General features: G+C 36.0%; 1 protein-coding gene across 1 annotated transcript in view; it reads left to right on the top strand.

The window, feature by feature from the left end:
• Nucleotides 1–331: 331 nt before the first annotated feature.
• The window catches only part of LOC136413898 (fibrillin-2-like), a 51500-nt gene continuing 28406 nt past the window's right edge, over nt 332–23425 (top strand). Inside the window, exons 1-33 of the mRNA XM_066397659.1 lie at nt 332–501; nt 8347–8432; nt 8490–8600; nt 8667–8768; nt 8820–8915; nt 9000–9194; nt 9256–9504; nt 9953–10108; nt 10170–10412; nt 10494–10736; nt 11028–11177; nt 11241–11485; nt 11580–11748; nt 12448–12623; nt 12832–13057; nt 13118–13423; nt 13478–13669; nt 13724–13873; nt 13930–14085; nt 14159–14383; nt 14441–14516; nt 14572–14738; nt 15100–15293; nt 15345–15496; nt 15561–15721; nt 15919–16167; nt 16613–16818; nt 16893–17145; nt 17197–17355; nt 17444–17752; nt 19783–19923; nt 19978–20240; nt 22951–23192. Coding sequence (XP_066253756.1) covers nt 344–501; nt 8347–8432; nt 8490–8600; nt 8667–8768; nt 8820–8915; nt 9000–9194; nt 9256–9504; nt 9953–10108; nt 10170–10412; nt 10494–10736; nt 11028–11177; nt 11241–11485; nt 11580–11748; nt 12448–12623; nt 12832–13057; nt 13118–13423; nt 13478–13669; nt 13724–13873; nt 13930–14085; nt 14159–14383; nt 14441–14516; nt 14572–14738; nt 15100–15293; nt 15345–15496; nt 15561–15721; nt 15919–16167; nt 16613–16818; nt 16893–17145; nt 17197–17355; nt 17444–17752; nt 19783–19923; nt 19978–20240; nt 22951–23192 — 6206 coding nt within the window. The 5' untranslated portion in view covers nt 332–343. The remainder of the gene's footprint in view (nt 502–8346; nt 8433–8489; nt 8601–8666; nt 8769–8819; nt 8916–8999; nt 9195–9255; nt 9505–9952; nt 10109–10169; nt 10413–10493; nt 10737–11027; nt 11178–11240; nt 11486–11579; nt 11749–12447; nt 12624–12831; nt 13058–13117; nt 13424–13477; nt 13670–13723; nt 13874–13929; nt 14086–14158; nt 14384–14440; nt 14517–14571; nt 14739–15099; nt 15294–15344; nt 15497–15560; nt 15722–15918; nt 16168–16612; nt 16819–16892; nt 17146–17196; nt 17356–17443; nt 17753–19782; nt 19924–19977; nt 20241–22950; nt 23193–23425) is intronic.

Below are 23425 nucleotides of genomic sequence, written 5' to 3'. Positions count from 1 at the left end.
AGAATTCACCACGCCATTTCTACCTCTCATTTATTCATTCTTCTCATTCGTTCATAATTTTTTCCATATAAAGATAGGACATTTCTGATACAGAACAAAGTCACAGTGGCGTAGAATGTTTTACTCGAAATGGAAAAAAAATTCTCTTATGATATATGCTTTTCTAGTTGAGTGTATATTTTTTCATAATTAGAGCAAATACAGCTAATATTGGCGTGTAATATTGTTATCTAAGCTTATTAATTTTTGAAAATATTCCCTCATGAAAATGATCTTCGTAAGTTATGGCTGACTTTTCTAATGATCACTAACCATATTTGTTCTTTTCCAGATCAGAAAAAAGATGCCCCGTAACGGACGGCATAGAGTAAGGACTGCGTGTTTGATCCTAATTTATCTAATTAGTTTAAGTGCGGCTGAGCCCAATAACAACAGATACAGTAGAAATTTTCGAGACGAGCAGGAACATCACTCACCTTCGAACGGAATCGTACCCGGAGGGTAAGTTGCCTGCCTAATGGTATTTTAGTCTAGGAACAATACCGCCTAATCATTATTAATTGTTGAGGCTTAAGAAAATCCCTTCATGGGGCTTCAACACTTTGTTGAAGCAACAGACAAGCTATATCGTAGTAATCAAATCAACGATATTTTTACAGTATCAATTTACGCCAAATTTGCATGACAATGAAAGCTCTTGATTTTTCTCTTGAGCTCAAAGACTCCATTGTCTTAATTCACGCAATGAGCTTTGGCTTTTCAAGTGGATTAAATACTGTTTAGACAACCCCAAGTACCCCGCCATTGAATGTAAATGGGGCCCTAATGGATTTAATGAAGCTCTTTTGATCCGGTTTATTTTTTTACTTCTCGTAGTTTTGTTATTTTTTTATTAGCATTTTTTCTCAACATTTTTGGCGCCTATATATAGTTTTTAGACTCCCTAATTTATCTTGATTTTGCCAATCTTTGATTAAATTTTTGTTTATTTTTGCTAAACAAAAACTTTTTGTGGCATTTTTTCTTAATAAAAAATTTAAATACAGCTTTCGGTACATTTTAAAATTTTTTTGTTTTATCCTGAAGTACAATAAATGATACGAAGGAAGCAAAAATCATTCTAGCTGTTGTTCTAGACGTGTTACCTATCAGTTTTTCATGTTTCTACTCGCTTATTTTATCAGCTTTTCAGATTTTTCGACAGCACTAATTTTTTCCTATTTTCATCGATTTTGATCTGTATAGATTCATGCTCATGTTGTTTCCAATTCTTAATTTTCGTTGCTTTTCCCGAAGTTTCTTCGCTTTTGTATTAGTTTTTCCTTATATTCAGTGTCTTGCGTTGCATATTTTCAAGTTTTATCCTCTTAATCAAAGTCAGTTCTAGTTGTTATTAATTTCTTAGGTGATTTTTTCAGAAATTTTTTTAGCATTCTAAGTGTTATTGGTGGCTAGAGTCTGTCCTCAAACCTGTCATGTCATGTATGAAGTCTTTTATAATAAGCCCACATATTGCGTGAGATCAACTTCGGAAGAGCTAAATTTAAATTGTGATCACTTATTACCTTGCGTCGGAAATGTTTTCAGCAACTCGTGTCATATTGCCAAAATCCCACTCGTCACACAAAACTACATTTCCTAACTGATTGCATACATAGCTATTTCTGCAATATATAATAATAGTGCAGTTCGTAGCCATTAGATCTCAGAACGCATCTCGACCATTGGCTACCGCTTTGCCTTTATTGATTATAATCCACGTTCACTGGCATGTTAATGGGTTGTTTATTCGTTAATTAATGAAATCCACCATAGGATCTTCGAACCGTCTTCTGACCAACAATCTCTAATAAGCCGGAATTAGTCCATTTATTCTCTGAGCGGTCTTTGCGGCTATATTCTTCTTAATTCTCTTGTTGGCGACTAACAGTTACTGCATCATGATTAATTGTGGTACCTTTATCAATTAATTACGCTTCATTTGGTCTCTAAAGTGCGGATGAAAGGCTTGAAATCTATTGTGATGCATCTTCATTTTTACAATGACCATTGATTCGGACCCGTGGCGTTTGACTAACGGTTTAACTTATATTGTCCGATAATTCTCTCTTTGGATGGATCAGTTCTTGAAAGTTATTAAAATTCTTCTGTATTTAAATAACTTTTGTTGCAGTAGGCAAAAGGCGATTTTTGACTATAGTCTATGGATGGATTCAAAAACGAGTTGAAGGACGGCACAAATAGTTTTTAATAGCAATGTTGAAATTGTGATAATTGTGCTATTAATACGGGTTTTTATTCTCTGCCCTATATTTTGATAGATCTGAGGTTGGAGGTTATCTGTACCATGAGATTTTTGGCAGAGGATGCCTTTGTGAATACGTGTCGTCAATTACTTTAGCAATAATCACAATTATAATATACTAGATATAACGTATATGTTCTTTAAAGTATTAAGATGTTCAAAAAATCATACCCAAGTGCAAACCAATGACTACCACGATTAATCACTCCAAAAACCATTGAATAAAGTTTAATTTCTTGGTCGTAGTTTACAGGGGATCGCACAGAAAAATTAACAACATGGAGATCGTGGAAACGATAAGAGATATGTTGTTGTTTCCATCGAAAAAAAAAAATGCGCATTGTATGTGGACACCTTGTATTGTAATTAACAAAAAGAATCTAGGTACTTAAATACAGCATTCACAAACTAAAAGCAGGAATTAACAATCTTATGGTGTTAAATTTCCCCATTTTCCAACTTTTTGTATCACACTAGTCCTTTGCTATTAATTACCATTTTAAAACATATTCCAATGAAATCTGGCGATTTTATAAAAAATCTCATATCGTGGCCACAAGTTATGTTAACGCGATAAGAAATACTAGACATGATGTCAACAAAAAAATTTGAAGCAGAGATAGTTAAACTTCTGATCTTTCTTTATCTCCAATAGCCAAAGATTCTCATTAAACTGTATGCTCATATTTACCTTCCATGTCAAGAGGCCTTCAGGAGGTCCTCAGCTTATTTTACATATGTATGCATATAGTTCTTATTGATTTTCTGATGACTTTTTACCGATGGTTAAAGACTTTGTTTCAGTTCTGAAGCTTCAACTTGAGGAGAAAATTATAAGGAAAAAATGTTGAAGTTAGAAAAATGTTGAAGCTTGGGAATTTTCCTTTTTCGAATGACAGAGCAAACCCGGAGTATTAAGGCAAAATTGAAGTTCAAAGGAAAAATTCAAAATCTTGTTTGAAAGTGTTGCTTCATTATTTCGAAAACAGATAATTTGCAAGCTTAGGTATCAAAATGGAAACCTTTCTGCTATTACTTGGCAGCAGGAAGGTTTTCATTTTAGTTAGAGCAGATAAATTCTCCGATTTGAAGTAGTAGGTTAGTTCAGCCTAGGCAAAGGTTCTCCCATGGAGCATATCGATTAACATCATGCCATTTGTCGGCTTTTGCAAACATATGTCCATTAAGCTTCTTTTTAAGAACCTTCTTGTTCCATATCAAAACAGATTGGAATCTGTCGGTTTCTGTTGCCAGTTAACAACGGCGACCTTTACCCAATAAAATCGTAAACGAACAAAATTGCCCCTCAGCCATGTTTAGGACTTAAAGCACACCCACCAGATCTATTTTGCACTTCCTTAAATAGCGAAATTATGACATTAAAGCTGTCGAATTGGACTGGATGATGTCTATCAGGACTATTATCATAACTATGTGTTTCCACAAATACGTATTACTATAGAAACATTAAGTGGGCGCCCATGATGGTATTTGGTGCGGGAATTTTTGCATTTGGATAGCACCTAAATGGCTGCTAACCCAATTAAATACAATTAAGAACAAAGCACGATTTAACCTTGAACGTGGGATTCGCACTGTTATCTTTCAATGGTTCCTGCTACAAAAATATGCGTTTTGATGCGTGGGATTTTGGAAACAAGATAAGCCATATATTGGTCACCGATTTATGTGTATTGTTGTAGTTTATTCATTGTGAGAGTACAGGAAATTGTGTCGTAATATGAGCATTTCGAAACGATGCGTGACCTTCACAAAATTAACTTCAAAAAATTGAAAACGGTCCTTAGAATCGGCAAACACGAAATGCTATAGCCCACGTGTTCTTTTCCTTTAAAATGCTCTAAGAAATTGGGTTATTTTCAAAATATGACTTACGGACACTCTTAATTAAAAAGAAGTGCGGATCCAATATAATTTTTAATAATAATTGATGATTTTAATCTTAAAGAATCGCGTGAACATGTACTTTATCCTACTCGAAAACTCAGCAGGGGGCTTGGTCGTAACAAGCCCATCACTGCGTACCATGCGTCCGAATTACTGGGTACCCATGCATAAAGCGGCATTGACAAACCCAGTGAAGGCTCATATTTCATTGAGCTTATTACTTTTCGAGAGAGCCCAGTTTTTCTTAACATGAATGAGGTACCTAAAATTATTGTTTAACGCGATAGTTCATGGTTAGTTAGCATTATTATTCCATTAGGTGGAAATGTATAGTTATAATCTGTTAGAGCAGGCCTACTTATCAACTCCCACCTCAATAAAAATTGCAAATGTATGTTGAGAATTATGTCATCTTTATATGACATAATTTGTTGCTTTTTATGTGACAGAATTGGGTCACTAGAGCAATTATATGGCCATCAGGAGCAGTTAAAATTATGCAAGAAATCTTTTTCGTAGTTTTTAACTCGATGTGCCTTATACCAGTTAATGGGAGCTCGAGGATTATATTGTATGTGCGTGTGTGTGTGTGTGTGTATACTAAAAGTATCTCTGAATCATATAATTCAGTGTTTATTACACAAAAAGCATTTTTTGGAAAACTACAAAACACTTCTTCGACAAATTGGAATTTGTAAAAAAGTGGAAATTTTATCACTACCCCAATTGATTTTTTATCCTTCAAACCAGCATTCTTTCAACTTATGGAACCACAAGTTTTTTGAAAATACAGGTTTTGAGTTACTTAAAATATTCTGCTTAAAAAGGTTGCAGAATATTACAAATGATTTCTGACAATGATTTTTCTTCATCCTTCAAAGCTGAATAACGCTTGATTCTCTCTCCGATATTGAGTTTGTTCAATCTGCGTCATCAGGAGACATGAACAGTTTTCAGTAACATATGGGGAAATGATCAGTGAATGAAAGGTTGAAATACAATCAAGTGTTGCTGTTAAAAAAAGGTTCTTTTTTACATGATAATTTTAAGTCACAAGCACAAGTCAAGCTTTGTTATTCGACTACAAATCAAACAATCGGCAGATAGTTTGCTCGCACCGACGTGCATCATCATGTGATTGCATTTATTGAAATAGGTGATTGTAGTTATACATGTACGTCTTTAAGTCAATTAAGCAGCCGACTAAATTGTCCACCGACCAAAAGTCTGTAGTCTGCTGAGGTTCTTAAGATGTACTAACGGTAACAACAAGGCTAAGGTTAAGATTAGAAATAATATTTGTAGGGTTTGTTCCTATTGTTGTATCCTAAAGCAGTCTGAATTATACCCTCAAAATTCTCACTAGAATCTTTCAAGATTTTGAAGATTTAGAATTTTCTAAACACATCTCAATTAGAATTTCTAGCATTCGCACAAAATGAACTCAAATAATACACACATATCTCAAAAACATGTATATTTGCAAATATTATTTACTTATGGAGATGTAGAGGAATTTAATAATTTAGAAAAATGAATTAAGCCTTAAGGAAAGATTTCAATCTTAGTAACAGTTTTTGAACTTTAATCTTAACCTGAATCATAATGAATTCACCAAAGACGGGTCAGGACTTACTTGAAAAATTATTTCTTTCCTTCTCGCTGAAGTCTCCCTGGTCTTGCCGTTCTTCTCACAAGTATTAGTCTTTTCTTTGGAATTTGGAATCTTGGAATTTTTCCTTCACTTCCAATTGTTCTGTGTAATTGTGTTCTTACCATATTCCATCTTCAGCCTTAACAGCAACATGAGCTGATTAATGATAATTTGATTTTTTGTTTACTTTCTTAAGCAATATGGGTCTTAACGACATCTGAAAGGAGGTTCATCTTGATTTGATATACAGCTATTGATTTTACAAATTACATTCTTCTTAGTTGGCCCCAGGTCGATGGAGGTATCTTTTCGATTGTATGCTTAAACGTGATTTACTGCGGTCCCTTATCATCTTCTTTAATCTTATTGGATTAATTTGGTAAGACTTTTGACCCCCTTCAGGGCGTATGCTAACAAGCTGACTTAAGATTTTTCTTGATTCATTACGTGACTAGGATTAAAACGTTTGTCCTTCACAGGTCTGCACGTATACAAATTAAACCCTTCAGATGCATGTGGTACTTGTAACATTTAATGACTTGCTCAAAAGCTATTTCCTTGCTTAATTAAATCGCGCATTTTTTTTTATAGGTCCACAATAATTTCATTGTTCATGCAGAAATGAAATCTCAAGAGTTTAATGAACACGCCCGATCCACAACAGGTGTTGGGAACCTATTAAACTTACATGAATATGAGTTGGTTTGCCGACACTGGTATCAGTGTTGATATTTGAGCTTTATCGCATTGTAATAGTAAATTTTATTGCCAATTTGGTTTTTAATTTATTCGTCCCCTAACACGCTACCCCTAATACTCCGGAACGTAATACGTGATTTTGATATGCGAACTACTATAATTTCACAATTTTTGTCCTGTGTCGGAGAACTGGGTCGCATGAAAAATTAGATTTGTGGAGAAGTTTATTAAGCTATTTCCGGTAATCAACATCTATTGGGGTCAGTATAAAAAAGGAAGTCCCTGTCAATAATGTCCGAACTGTTACATAAACATAACTTGGACTCTGTGCTTCGTGTTGGGTATTAATTGCGGCAAAGCACTAATTAACATTATAAGTGATTTCTAAGTGCTCAATGGGAAAGTCAACGCTCTTCACAGTGGCAAAGCTGACTTTTTTACTTCTGCTTCTTGTTGTTTGAGAATATTTATCTTTCCATACCTTTCGTATTTGGAAGGTTTTGCTCTAATTTTACATTAGGAACTGTGGAACTGTTCTATAAAACAATCTTTTCGTGACATACCTGCCTTACCTACATTGCTTCTCGTTAAGAGAATCGAACTACTTTGCTCTCATTTAAATAATTATACGCATGTAATTGCGCCTACATTAAAATGTCAACAATTTCAATTTGTAATGAGGAAGTCGAATAATTAATTCCATCAATTTTCTTATCTTAACGTAACAATGCTATATCTGACTGCAGCCTTACGACCTAGAGAGATGACATAATTTTGCAAGAGGAAACCTATGTATTATATACCTAATAGTAAGAAAACCTACGCGTTAAGTAATGGGCTCAATGACGTATTAATTAATTGTGCTGTGTTAGGCAAACTTGAAAGATGGAGCTCAAGTTCAAAATTGTAGTAATGGATTAGGAAAAATCGTCATAGATTGGGCATAAAACGTGCATTTTATGCTCAAGCTAGAACATCGTTTGAAAGTCAAATTTTCTTGCAAATTTTACATCTACATTCTTATCTTATATGTTATCATGCATCGGTTAATAAAAACTAATTGTTCTGGAAAACGATGTATCCTAACGAAGTGAAATAAGAGGACTTTTTTACTCAAAAATATTTGCGATTCAATAATTTGATTTCAAAAATTAAGAAATGTCATGAAAATACATCCTGGAAGAACACTTTATTCAATACTTTAATGTGTATTTCCGTTTTTACGATATTTGAGGTGATAAGTTTTCAAATAAACACACTGTATGGTATTTTCGACTACTAACAGGGCATTCCTAAGTAGATAAATTGTAAGAATGAATTCCAAATAGTATTTATTTTTAAACTCAACAATATTGATGTAACTCAATCAAAGGGATCAAAGGGAAAGAAGGGTTTATAATAGTGCTGTGATCTTCATTAGATAAAATTCCAACCGTAACAACCGCATTGCAGCGGTCACTAAATAAATCCATATTAATTAAGTGTATCAAATTTAACCATATTCACATTGAAAAGTAATAAAGTGTTATCGAGGAATTAATAACTGTTATGAATGAAAGTGTAAAAGCTTTTTTACGACTTGATAAACGGCCTCTTTAACCGTATTTTACATGTAACGGTGGAAGAACTCTTTGTGAAAAATGTTGTTCTTTGTGGTCTAAAACTTTAATTATTCAAAACAATTTTGGAATATGTGCAAAAGTCGGTAATGAATTGTCCTATACTCATTTCTGGATAATACAGTGGTTCATCGCTACATTCATCTGTGTCTTCTTTCCAGACCCAACGTTTGTCGAACTAGAGCAAAGGCCTTTAATTGTTGTCCTGGATGGCAGCGGCATGCATCATTGGGATTATGTATCATTCGTAAGTGATATTCTCATATTATGTCTATACAGAAATCTGAACTTAATACTATTCTAGCGATATGTAGCAGAGCCTGCACTCCTGGACAATGTATAACTCCCAATGTCTGCCTTTGTGAGGGAGGTCAAAAAGCATCTAGCTGCAAAAGCTACAGACAGAGCTTCTCAGGTATAAATTATGCGAAAAGTACTACTCAACATAAGTTTGATTTTAACCGATTTTTGTCTTATCCAGAAGATGGAAAACCTTGCAGAGCAATTTGTATGAACGGAGGAACCTGTGTGAATGGTCAATGCAGCTGCGTGGAAGGCTACAATGGAGAATTTTGCACAGAACGTATGTTTTCACACGTAAAAAACTTCAATATCTCATAAACTATATTCACAGCAATCTGCGAAGAACCGTGCAAGAATGGAGGGAGATGCATAGGCCCGAATAGGTGCGCTTGTATTTATGGCTTCGCTGGAAATCATTGTGATGTAGGTGTGTAAGTTGCAGGGTCAAATCCTACGATCGTATAATCTCTGAACTGAATAAGAGAACTACAAAATGATTTCTTGTCCTTAGATTACAGAACTGGACCTTGTTATACCGGCATTAGAGGTCCCCTCTGCGTCAACCAACTGGAAGGTGTTGTCTGCACAAAAACCTTATGCTGCGCCACTGTGGGAAAAGCTTGGGGACATCCTTGCGAGCACTGTCCTTCTAAACTGGAATGCGATACTGGATTTTTGAAGAACCAGAAGACTGATGAGTGCATTGGTTAGTCCGCAAAGTAAAACGAGTCGATTTTATATCTAAATTTAAAAAATATTCCTTTAAGATATCAATGAATGCGAAGCAATTCCACATCTTTGCGCTGGAGGCAAGTGTGTGAACAGTGTAGGATCGTTCACTTGCGAATGTCCAGCTGGGCAATCCAGAAATCCGAGCACCAATAGATGTGATGATAAAAATGAGTGCGAGGACGAGGATGTGTGCGAGAATGGAGCTTGCGTTAACACACTGGGAGGGTTCTTTTGCCTTTGTAATCCTGGATATATACAGAGTCAGGATAAGAAGTACTGTATAGGTAAATTAATGAAGAATATGGAGTAGTATTTTTCAGATTAAAAAAATTTTGAGTTTAGGATCTAATTCTGTATCAAATTTCATTAAGGTTACCAGGGCCGATTCTGGACAGAGGAGTCTCTTTGACTTGCAAGGTATCTTAGACACCAGACGTTAATATAAGATAGCTAAGAGAATTTCTAAATATAAAATCTTCAGTCATATAGGGAAGCCTTTATATTTTCTTTAAAAATATCTGGGAGCGTCTTCGAATATGTGGCAGCATCTAGAAGTATTCTGAGCGGTTCTGGGTATCCGAGAGAACTTTCGTCGGTCCTAGAAAATTCATTCAGGAAATTTTAATATTTTAATAAACACATCATTTCCTTCACTTTAATAACAAAATTTTAGTTTCAGTATCATTTACATTACTAAATAATTAAATAAGACTAAATAAAAAATTGTTCCAGATGGACGGCAAGGTCTATGTTATATCACCAGATCTTCATCCGGCTATTGCAGGGATGAGCTGCAATACAGACTTTCGAAGAAAGATTGCTGTTGCGGACAACATGTAGGCCAAGGTTGGGGTGATGATTGCTCACCATGTCCTGAATATGGCAGTGGTATGCTCATCAAGTATTTTATTAAATACTTGGTATCCAGACACTTTTTAAACTTCCTCAGAGGAACATCGCAAGTTATGCTCTAGGACCCAAGTATCACATCCACCAGAAAGTAAAGATTTCAACATTTCCATTTGGAACCAGAAACCCTTAGAACAAAAAACACAGTTGGTGGGCACTCCAGTGGACGAATGCATGTTGAGACCCACTATCTGTGGTCATGGCAAATGCGTTGACCTCCCCGAAGGATACGATTGTGTATGTGAAGACGGCTTCCGGAAAGGAAAATCGCAAGTGTGTGAAGGCTAGTGATGAATTTTTCATTCCCATATTAATTCCACATGTCCTTCTCAACTGATTTTCTAAAACGGTGATCAAATTGCAGATATCAATGAATGCCACGAAGGAAAGTGCATCAATGGACGCTGCATTAACACCCCTGGAAGTTTCACCTGTATATGCCCTGCTGGTTTTGATGTATCTCCAGATGGAACTGTATGCACGGATCACGATGAATGTGCCGAAATCGGGATGTGTTCCAATGGAATTTGTATTAATATGGATGGCAGCTTTAAGTGCCAGTGCAAAAGCGGATTTAAGCTCAGTCCTACTGGATTTGCATGCATTGGTAATAAGAGCTTAATCAACTTGTCTGTAACTTGGCTATATCGTCTTATTAAATCGTATAGGTATCATCAGTTCAAGACGGAACTTAGGAATTGTGCAAATTGGAGAAATACCGCATAAAATAACTTCGCCTACTTCAATCGCTAGCCTCTCGACGCACTTCGTTGGTCTTTGTCGGAGGAATATTAAAATTTATGCGGTCCTTCTCCCACTTCCACAATTCCTATGTTCCGACTTGAACTGATGATAGATACCCATATAAAAATGGCTTCATTGTTGTATATTTTCCCAGATATTGACGAGTGTTACGAAAATCCAAGGATCTGTTTAAATGGAAGATGTGAAAACACTCCAGGATCTTATACTTGTCAGTGTTTGCCAGGATTTACTCAATCCAGTGATGGAACATTCTGTAGTGATATGGATGAGTGTTCAACTACCGGCAAGTTTACCAGCGATATCTTCTTTCAGCTTTTCTTAAAACACTCACTAAATTTCTTTCTAGGAATGTGTGATCATGGTAAATGCATTAACATGGAAGGTTCATTTCGATGTGTTTGTGATTCCGGATATCGACTGGGATCAGACGGTCGCCACTGTTTAGATATCGATGAATGCATAGTCAATCCGTGTCAGTTTGGGACCTGCTTCAATACCCCTGGAAGTTTTAGATGCGAATGCCATGCAGGATTCAGTTTGGGATCTGATGGTCGCTCTTGCCTGGATACACGGAGAGATCTTTGTTACCAGGTGAAAATCATAATAGAAAGCTTTAAGTTATGAATTAAAATACTCAAATGTTTTTTATTCTCAAACATAAAAGATCTTCATTCTTTGTGCATAGGAGTATCGAGATGGGCTCTGCATAAACCCTTCAACTACAGCAGTAACAAAGTCTAGTTGCTGTTGCTGCACCATCATAACTGGAAAACCCATGGCTTGGGGGCAGACTTGTCAGCCATGCCCAATGCCAGGGACTACAGATTTTGAACTTCTTTGTCCACATGGACCTGGTAAGTACAGCAATAAGTTGAAATTTTAATTCCTTATAATCAGTGCAGAAATTCTCGTTTGTGAGTATGTATCCTGAAAGTTCTACGTTTCATGTTTAATTATAAAAGTTCTAAGTAACAAGTTGAATGCTCGTTTTGTAAGTATGCATAGTTTACTTACGAAAATATGGAGTATGAACTTCGGTCTTTAATGCCGTTTTGAAGTGCTGAAACGCTTACTTTGTGAGTAAGTACTCAGAACTGTTTATTCCAGTTTCACCAGAAATACTCCATATATAGAACTAACCACTGGATTGCCAATTTCATGTCTGGTATTCCTAAGTTTCTGGTTTACCAGGAAAAGCTCAAATATGGACTCTACACACATCAACAAAGTCCAGGGATAATGGCAAAAAATTACAACAAAATATTTATTGCTATATGAAAGCAGTTTTTTTATTACTAAATAGACACGCTGATATCAACTGAATATATGAAAATAAGATAAAGAATGTATAAAAATATAAAATTTGTTACAAATGGTTATTGTTTTGCTTTTTAAAAATTTGTTTAAACAAATAGCAAATTTTTACAAATTGTTCAATTGGGATGTTTGAGGGTGGCGCAACCCAACAACACGGTACTCTAAATATTTAAAGTTTGTGGTGATTTTTTGTCACTTTCCCTAGACTTTATTGATGTCTATATTGATCTATTTAGGATCAACCTTCGATGGAAACGACATAAACGAATGTGCTCAAAACCCCAACATCTGTGTCAATGGAGCTTGCGAAAATTTAATCGGTACATACAGGTGCATTTGCAATCCCGGATATGAAGTGGACGAAACTGGAAAGATTTGCACTGATATTAACGAGTGTGAAGTTGATGATGTGGTGAGTAGTTTTGAATTCATATCCTGGGAAGACTTGTTTCTATTGGAGAATGTAGGAACTCTCAAAAATATTTCTTTTAGAAACTTGATTGAATTTAACTCGAAATTTTCCTTAAGTTTTGTTGTTTCCACATTCTTAACTGTTTGTATGGACATGATCAGCCTCTCATAGATATTTCCATTATGAAAGATTAGATCTCTCTTAACAGATGTGCAGAGGCGGCCAATGCAAAAACACCCCTGGCAGTTTCCAATGCATCTGCCCCACTGGAACTCAACTCAACTCCCAAAATTTTCTCTGCGAAGATGTGGACGAATGCAGGGAGCTTGGCCCAGAAGCCTGTTTCAATGGAGAGTGCGTAAACACTGTGGGTTCTTATAAATGTGAGTGCGATCCTGGATCTGTTCTGGATAACACTGGTCGCATATGCATTGGTACGTAGAAAGAAAATAATTATTTCAGGTGAGTTTATTATGATATTTTTCCTGATATAGATAATAGAAAAGGCTCGTGTTGGACTAAACTAAACCATGGAAGGTGCGAGAATAATTTACCCCAACTGAGTAGGAGGAGGGAGTGCTGTTGTTCCATTGGAGTAGCCTGGGGGTCTCCTTGTGAGAGATGTAACAGAAATGAGTGTGATTGCCCTAGAGGATATACCAAAGCTGATGGGAAGGCTTGTACTGATATCAATGAATGCGATTTAAATCCTGATATCTGCAGAGGAGGTGGCACTTGTGTTAACACAGATGGCAGCTTTACGTGCACTTGTCCTCTAGGATTAACATTGGATGATACCAGTGAATACCAAGTCATTAAATCATATTAATTAGTAATAATAAATAATTTCTCAGGAACTCAGTGTTTGGATTTACGAGAAGAACAGTGTTTTACAAAGTACAAACATGGAAAGTGCACCAATGCAATTGAAGGGTTATTCCATAAAGATCTTTGTTGTTGTTCCTCCATCGGAAGAGCTTGGGGCTCCAAGTGTGAGGCATGTCCTAGGATTGGATCGGCTGGATATGCGGAATTATGTCCTAGAGGCAAGAAGAAGTATTTGTGACTTTTATTCAATTTCATATCATTCTATCTTCAAGGTCTTGGATATCTAGACAGGAAAGACATCAATGAATGCACAGAATTTCCAGGAATGTGTCAAAATGGTAGATGCAAGAACACCATCGGAGGTTATAGTTGCAAGTGCAATAAAGGATATGATTACGACGAAAATCGAATCAAATGCATAGGTAGGTATATTTTCAGTATTTATCTTCAATCTTTGATATCTTGAAATATTGGATAGACATCGATGAGTGCAGTATTACAACCACAAATGTCTGCGGTAATGGAGTATGCAAAAATACTCCGGGAGACTTTTACTGTGAATGCAATGAAGGATTCAGGACTCAGCCGCCAATGCAGACTTGTATGGATATCAACGAATGTGAAGAGACCTCTGGTGAGTCAAAACAAGAAGTGAAACTTCTGGGGGAGGGCTCCGTGAGGGACGTCTTTTTCATGACTTTTTTCAGGTCTATGCCGTGGAGGAAAGTGTATTAACACAGATGGCTCTTACAAATGCGAATGTCCTCCAGGACACGAACTGGCTGCAGACAAACAATCCTGTAAAGATATTGATGAATGTTCCCGCACTAGTGGGATCTGTTCCAATGGAGTTTGTGAGAACATGATGGGGACGTATCAGTGTAGTTGCAATGAAGGTTATCAACAAACTGGGCTTAAATCTCATTGTGAAGGTATTCAGCTAGTAGTTCTAAAAATTCCTTGGGCGAAAACAATTTTCTTCTTCTTAGATATCGACGAATGTGAATTCGAGCCCTGCGATGATCTCTGCCTCAATACCCCCGGAAGTTTCTCATGTTCTTGTGGGTATGACCTGATGTATGGCTCCCTTTGTCTCTTACTGATTGTTGATTCATTTTAGAACGGGTTATCAATTGAATTTAGATGGTAAGAGCTGCTCAGATATCGACGAATGCAAGGAGAATTCGAGGATTTGTAATGGAGGCAAATGCACTAATACTATAGGCAGCTATATTTGCCATTGTACTGAAGGATTGTTGGCGGGGACTTCTGGTACTTCTTGTGTAGGTAAGTAAGTTTTTAATACTATTAATGTCTTGAAATTCTTTACAAAATTAAGAATTTGTTAATCGGACAAATATTAGCCTTTAAAACTACATGAATCACCTCATGAAGAAAGGAAGCTAATCTATATGGAAGAAATTGCTTAAAAATAACTTAATTTAGAGAACTCACTCACTGTTTCGAAATTGTTCGGTTTGGGTTAGTTCAGGATAAGAACTTCAAGGAAAATCGTGTAGCGTTCTTAAAGATGGTTCCAATAGGTAAGAAATTTATGATAAAGATTGATCTTTGATGAAGAACTATGGAAGGAGTATTAGAAACATTTATATTTTCTTCTTTTTTCTATCATTCCTATTCTTTCCAGACATCGATGAATGTAAGCAAAACTTAAACATCTGTGGGGCCGGGGAATGCCACAACACATTGGGATCCTTCCAATGCCGATGCGAAGAAGGTTATTCAGTTAAACCCGAAGGAGGACCACAGTGTACTGATGATGATGAGTGCTATTTGGGGACGTACAATTGTGATGAAAATGCTGATTGCATCAACAATCCGGTAATAAAAATCAGAAACAGTGTTCTGCGTAAATTACACGTGCGCTTTCAGGGATCTTATCAATGCAGATGTCTGGATGGCTTTACTGGAAATGGAATAAGCTGCAGAGACATCAATGAATGTCTGACTAATAATGGAGGATGTGATCAGAATGCTCAATGTATCAACAATGATGGGTCGTTTAGATGTGTCTGTGATTCAGGGTAAGTTGGATATCGTAGAATATTATATATGTTCCCAATGGGAAATGTGTGGTCTTTTCTGAAGGTTCAAAGGTGATGGCTATACCTGCGTGGACATAGATGAATGCACCAACGATCCAACATTATGCGAAAATGGGCAATGCTTGAACTACCGTGGCGCTTTTAGATGCGAATGCGAAATGGGTTTCATGCATCCTAATGAAGGCAATGACCAATCGTGCGTCGGTCAGTACAATTATCGTAACTGTCTTAGGACTTACTAACATTAATCCCTACCTTATACTCACAAATCTACCATATAATCACTTAGAAGCTATTGCCTACTAACTGGGGATTGGACTGCTTACTTAATCGCATTAGGTACCGACTAAGAGCTATCAATTCTAGCAAATGCGTCATAAAATTTGTGAATAATGTTCCAGATATTAACGAATGTGACATGTTTAACAATCTCTGCGTATATGGAGCGTGCGAGAACACTCTTGGGATGTTCAGATGTGAGTGCCATGAGGGGTATAAGTTGGATGGTTCGGGGGGGAATTGTACCGATATCGACGAATGTGAAAGCCCAATGTCATGCCTTTATGGGGAGTGCAGCAATTCAGAGGGGAGTTTCAGGTGTTTATGTCCTCCCAATTATGAATTGGTGGCCGAAGGGAATGCTTGTATAGGTGAGTAATCGAATTAATAAAATGTTCGGATCAAAGTATTCTCGGGATTAAAATACTGTTTTGTAAATTCTCAAGGTCATAAAACATCTAGAAAATGACAAAGTTTCGAGTATAAACCAAGCTTTGACCTACATTAGGAACAAGCCTACAGGTATCAGCTCATGTCGAAACATAGGAATTATGCAAGTGGGAGAAGGCCAGCATAAGATGACTCCGTCCACTTTAATCGCTAGCCTCTTGATACATTTCGTTGGTCTTTGCCAGAGGCATATTAAACCTTATGCGTTCTTTCTCTCACACAATTTCTACGTTCCGACGTAAACTGATGATACCTGTATAAGCAATCTCTTTGCCAATTTTTTGCTCCCTTCTGGATATAGAAGCAAATTAAATGACTTTCTATAAAATATTTTTGTTAATGTTTACTTTTCTTTTATTTACCAAGACCGAAGAACATCCAGGTGTTACTTGCATGTAGAAGGCCCTGGAAAATGCGAATACCCTACAGCTGATTACGTTACCAAAGCCTCGTGTTGCTGCTCTGTAGGAAGAGCCTGGGGACCTAGGTGTGAAGCCTGTCCTCACCCTAACAGCGACGAATATCAGCAGCTTTGCCCTGGAGGACCTGGTTATAAACCCAACGACCTCACTGTAAGAATCATTTTCCGGCACGATAATCAACTATGTAATCTAACTATCTAGTATAATTCACATTTATTTTCTAGGTAGTTTTGGAGGACATAAACGAGTGCGAGGAGCACGAGAATATTTGCGAGAATGGTCATTGCACCAACACATTTGGGAGTTTTATGTGTTCGTGTAACGAAGGATTTAGACTGGATGAAACTGGATACACTTGTGTGGATATAGATGAGTGCGCTGAGAATCCTAGAATATGCAGTATTGGAGAGTGCATAAATGAACCTGGAAAATACTATTGTCAATGCCCTGAAGGGTATATGCCTCTACCTGGAAGAAGTTTGTTTATTTGAGTTTTTTTGAGGGTACTGTTTAATGCAGTACTTTTAGGGGAGTGCGTGGATATGAGGAAGGACATTTGCTTCCTCAGTTACAGTAGATGGCAGTGTTCTACCCCCATGACCCAAAATCAAACGAAAAAAGTGTGCTGCTGCTCTATGGGGCAAGCCTGGGGCCAGCCCTGCGAACCATGCCCCATTCAAGGCACCAGTAGGTATATAAGAAAGGACATTTCTCTCTCAAAACTTTCTTTAATGCCCTTCTTCAATGTTAATATTTTTTCTTTCTACTTCTATAGATGAACACAAGACGCTCTGCGGTATAACTCCAGGATTCGTGGTGAATCCCATGACGAATAAATCGATTGAAATCAACGAATGTGAGCTGATGCCGACAATGTGTAGTCATGGACAATGCATGAACACCCCTGGTAGTTTTGAGTGCATGTGTAATAGGGGATACATTTATGATACAGACTCACACCAGTGCATTGACGATAATGAGTGTAATAGGAACCCGTGTTCTGGAAACGCCCAGTGCGTGAATCTGCCTGGAAATTTCGAGTGTCAGTGTCCAGAGGGGTATAAACACGGATCCAGCTTTTTAGGTAAGTTGAGAAAGAACAAATTAAAAGTTTTCTAGTGGACTGCAGAATAAACCAAGTTCTTCGAACAACTGAGGTCGTTTAATATGTCGTAGATTTTCCTTGGACAATTGGGCTTAAAATGTTATCAATAGGTATTCTTTATAACATGTTTCATCTAGTGGTAAATTGATAATCGTACTATGTAGTTGTAAAGTTACCCAAGTTTTAATCAGTGATGTTTCAAAATAATGCAATCTTTGCTAGAGCTCTTCTGGCTTGAATATAAAATCTACGAACTATCTCTTAAAAGATACGCCATCTAATTGTAATGTTGATATTTTAAACAACTGTATTTTGCCTTGGTGCACAAGGTAAAGAATGGTTATTATAACTACGCAAATTTAAGTCAATAAAGGTTTAGAACAAGCCAAGGTTCTCTACCGCTCGTAAACTATTTATCGATTTCAAAGTACATAATAACCAAATTTGAAGAAACTGGACCTATTTATAATAAGAAAAGAAATGAGCCTCGGTTGCTTAATGAGGCCAATCAGATTGAGTTGTTGGCCAATTTGCAATAACTCCCACTATGTCGCTTTGTGTACCTGTAAACATAATTAGTGTCTCGTGAATCAGCAAAAAAAATATTGAAGCTTCATAAATTTTTTCCATACAAATTACAAATTATTTGAGGATTAAAAGATGAGTCCGACAGATGTATTGAGTTTTGCTCAGCCCCAGTTGATAAAAAAATATGTTTTAGTGATGAATACACTTTCTCGTTAAATGGCAAATTTAACAAACAAAATTGTCGGTACTTTCATCCTTACATAGTTAAAAAGGGACATACAAAATATCCTGAAAAAATAAACGTTGAGCGGGCATATTCGGTGATGCCATTATTAGTCTTCTCTTCATAACTGGAAATTTAAATGGTAAAGTTTATGTTGAGATCTTAGATGCAACTATAGAACCTCTTATAATTCATGAAGTGGAAAACCAAAGGAACATCAATAGAAATTTTACTTTAAACGAACATTTGCTGCACTTCCAACAAGACGAAGCATCACCTCATTATGTATTGTATTATGTATGCCTAGTAAGAGAGTCGTTGAATAATCATTATCCGAGGAAGTGAATTTATAGGAGACGACTTATTGAATGGTCACCTAGGCCTTCAGATCTGATACCACTTTATTTTTTTTAATGGAATATTTAGAATAGGTAGTGTTTAAAATCCAACCAAACCCAGTAGAATAACTCCAATAAAGAATTATTAAAGAATATAGGGCTATTTCACCTCAGATATTTCAAAACGTTCGCAAAGAATTTGAATATCACTTGTGCTTGTGCTTAGAAAATAATGAAAATTATTAACAACAGTTCATAAAGTAATAAAAGGAAATTTAAATGTTCCCTACCTTTATTACACTCTTTAGAAAGTGGATTTGACAATGGAACCCCTTTAAAACTTGCATACATATTGCAATTTAAAATTAAAGACATTCGTTACATTGAAAGCGGTTTTAAGCGTTTCGTTGAATTGTGAAGTAAATTCGTTAAATAAAAAAAAAAATACTAGAAAAAAGGATAGTATCTATGTATTTAAACCGATCTTTTAATATTCTTAAAATTTATTGTCCATCTCCTTGCTAATTCTAGATTCTACAAAATTTCCTAAATACTTCTTTTCTATGGAATTCTAAATATTCTGAACATTGTGCTTTGACCCGCATTCCATATAGTGGTTAAATATTCAATAACTGATCATTGACTTGTGCTATTCTCTTATTTTAAGTTATTTTAAATGACTGTGTTATTTTAAAGTTTTTTGAAAATTTTGTATTAACCGCTACAATAATATCTGACTATTTATCTAAATTAAATTTTTTTCGACAGTGATGAATTATTAATCCAGAAGTGATCAGCTATTTAATTAGTATACCTCCTTAATTATGGTTTACTTTAGAATGGATTTTTGACCTCATGGATAATAAAAAAATTGAAAAAAACATTGGAATTCGAATTTCAAGAACTTCTTTTCTTTAAAGATTGCGTGGATGTAAATGAATGCATAGAACGACCCCACGTTTGTCAAAGTGGAGAATGCAAGAACCTACAAGGCAGTTTCCAGTGTATCTGCGATACTGGATATCGACTGACTCCGTCCAGGGACAGTTGCGTGGACATAGGTCTGTAGATTTTTTATCACTAAAAATCACATAAAAAATTTAAACTGGTTTCAGATGAATGTCAGCGACATCCCAATATTTGCAACAACGGCAGCTGCATTAACCTCATCGGCAACTATAAATGCCACTGCAATCCAGGATTCAAGCTCAGCAACAACAATGACTGTGTGGATATAGATGAGTGTCATATGATGCCATTTTTGTGTCGAAATGGGAGATGTAGAAACAGTTTGGGATCGTTCACTTGCGAATGCGCTTCTGGATATGTTTTGTCAGTGGATCAGCACAATTGCAGGGATGTAGATGAATGTCATGAGGTAAGGATAAATTTTGGATAGCAATTGTGCACAAATTGCTCAATATTGCAGATTAAAAATCTGAATATACCTAAATTTAATAGAGTCCAATGTTAAGGTATCTGACAATCTACGAATGGTAATATTATAATATCACGAAGTAAAAAAGGGGTGTATATGTATGTATATCGACCTATATCCGCGAAAGTACATGATCAGGCTTCTCAACCTTAGGAAATATTTTACACTACAAGAGAAATAAAGACAAATAGAGAAAACAAAGAAATAAAAACAAAAACTTTACCGAACAAATCATCAAAAATGTTTAGGTACGATTAGGCGAAACAATAGGAACTTGAACTTACTTAACTCTTGTCCTATTGAAGCTAGATAACTGATAGTCAATGTGAACTTTAATCTTTAAGCTAAAAGTGAATGACAATACACGGTCGGCTGTTTGTAGTGGCGAGATGATGGAATCCGATTCGACAATTGTTTGACAATAAGTCCGTTTTTGAGCTCGCAGTGTTTGAGCTGTGGTCGTATGGTCATCGAGTACTAGGTGCAGGCGTTCATTTAACAAACCGAGTAATTTTGTCATTGAAAGTCGAGCTTTAAAATTCGTTTCTTGCGGGAAATCGAAATCAAATACTATTGGCGAAAACAATGCACAAATTCTACATAGATTTACAAAGAGATTTCCTTCTTATAATAATTGTTCTAATGGAATATTTTGGAAGTAAGAAGTATCCAACATTCGTTAATATCTAATTAAGTTTCGAAAAGGTCTTGCCTTTATAACGAGTAACGAGGAATAAAACGAAACTGAAAAGATTTGGGAGTTTGCATAATTTACTTGCGGTGGCGTGTTTTAATGGCCAACAATTTAGAGTTTTTGATTACCTTATAGCACACCGCGAACGTAGAGTCGTTTCGAGAAACTTTACTTGAGGGATTTGCTCCAAATTTTTGTTGATTAATTTGCTTATTACATTTGACATTTTAATTTTTGGTCATGTCGTCTTATTAATTTTTGCCCGCTCTTCGGATGTCTCACATGATTCATTAGCGACATACGATAGTCATCGAGCAGTCTGAGTTTTCTGTAATTTGCAAATAATTTTTCAAAAACGAGCCCAGTATGACTACGATATGCCAGCAACCAACTGTCGAGTGATAACGAAGAGCTTCAGAGTGATTGTTTCACATCAATAAGACCTCGACAAGGTTCTGTGACATCAAAAGGGTTCAATTCAGAAGTTGGTGAACATAGCTTGGTGGGCCCTTTCCAGATTTGACTCATGTACCGAGTGGCTAATTTTTAATCACTTGCATATGAACTACAGCATTTCCAATCAGTTTGCTAACATCCTTTTTCCTATATCAAAATGACGAAATTTTGCTGCATATTTTCTGCATAAACATACATAAAATATCTAACTAGAAAAATCAGTAACATGTTTCCACTTTAAGGAGCAGTTAGGAGTGTTTCAAATGTCGGCAGATTTGGGCGAAGTTGCTAAACTCTTTGAAAAATACTAAAGTACGAAGCTGATGAATAGCGAGTTTTAAAAATGAGATAAATAATTGCAGGGAACCTCAGGATGGATTAACGCATAAAATTTTTGATGCGGTTGAAATATAAGATATTTTTGAGATAGATGCGTTCCAATTTTCTGAATCTAGGATGTTTTGGACTTAAAATAAAATAATATTAACGATGTCGCACGAATGTTACTACTATATTAATGTCGAACTGGACAGTAGCGTTTTTAGAACATTGAAAATATGGTAAAAGGCCCCATTGTGGTAACAACCTCGTTTCTAAATACGTCGACCAATTAAATACCCTGTACATTGGGATTATCTGGATCTAAAAGAAATTATTTTTTTGGAGTCCTCCAGTTAGTTCTCTTGTTTCTGATATCCCATCTTTATAGATGTTTAAAGCTTCAAGATGAAACCTTAAAACTTCGAGGTTTTTTTATAGAACACAGATTTTTCTAGTAACTTTTATGGTTTTCGAACATAGATTCAGATTTTCTGAGACCTCAAAAAAAATTTGTTTTTTCACATTCTCAGTAATCTTAGATGTCTTTATAAAATAATGAAGGAAAATCAGAAGCTGAAGGTTTGTCCATCTAACTTTGTGATTCTTTATGGGTCGGATGGATATAGCATTTTATCTGTGGATTAGCGCAACTGCAGGGATGTAGATGAGCTTCAAGTGAATAATTTTGTTGAGTAATTCTGAGGACAAATTGCTCAATATCGCAGATTACTAAATTTATAATCAGATTTCTCGGAACCCGAGAGGCACTTAATTGCTCATGTTTCACATAAATTTTATCACAAGCTGGACCATTTAAACGTCGTATTTTCTTTAATATCCCGGAGAACTTAAAAGGCAAATTAAAAGCGCCCTCGTCTTCTAGCTTAACAGAGTTTCACTTTTTATGTCCTATAATATTAAACAGCTATTTTATAGTCTTCTCACTTAGAATAAAATTTTCTTGGCTCTTGTCGCCTTCTCGAGAATAATTGGATCGGGAAGGCGAAAGATTTCTTTGCAGGCGGCTCGACTTTGTAACAGACTTTAGATATTAGAGCATTTATATATTCTTTTTTGCTTTTAGCTCCGGTTTTACGGTTGTTTTACCTTTAACAATTTATTTCTAGGCATCTAAATAAACTGACTTTTACTATTAGGCATAATTTGAATGAAATTTAGATCCCAGGTACGTGTCCGCCACCAGGAAAATGCACAAACGTGATGGGGTCATACATATGCACTTGTCCCGAAGGATATGAATTGAGCAGTATTACAGGAACATGCGAAGACATTGACGAGTGTGCTATTAATCCTGGAATATGCGAAAATGGGCAGTGTACTAATACAGTGGGAGGAGCATTCTGCACCTGTCCCGAGGGTTATATCCTGGATCAGAATTTTATGAAATGTGTGGATGTGCGGTAAGTTTTTGCATAAAGATATAAAAAAAGTTATATCTGCATTCACATGTGATACGAACTAATTATGCAGGTTCATTAGTTGTTCTATATATTTCGAGAGCATCTTTTATCCCAATATTTTGCCATCCAAACTGCAGTTCAACATAAAAGGCACACATTTATTCTAGTAATATTCAAGATTTATCTCCCGAATGGTTTGACCGATTTCAAAGATTAAAAAAGTTTTTGAAAGC

This window comes from Euwallacea similis, chromosome 15 (genome assembly GCF_039881205.1).
Source record: "Euwallacea similis isolate ESF13 chromosome 15, ESF131.1, whole genome shotgun sequence".
Classification (NCBI taxonomy): domain Eukaryota; kingdom Metazoa; phylum Arthropoda; class Insecta; order Coleoptera; family Curculionidae; genus Euwallacea; species Euwallacea similis.
Note: the sequence above shows the minus strand (reverse complement) of the source record. Positions and strands in the feature narration are given on the sequence as shown.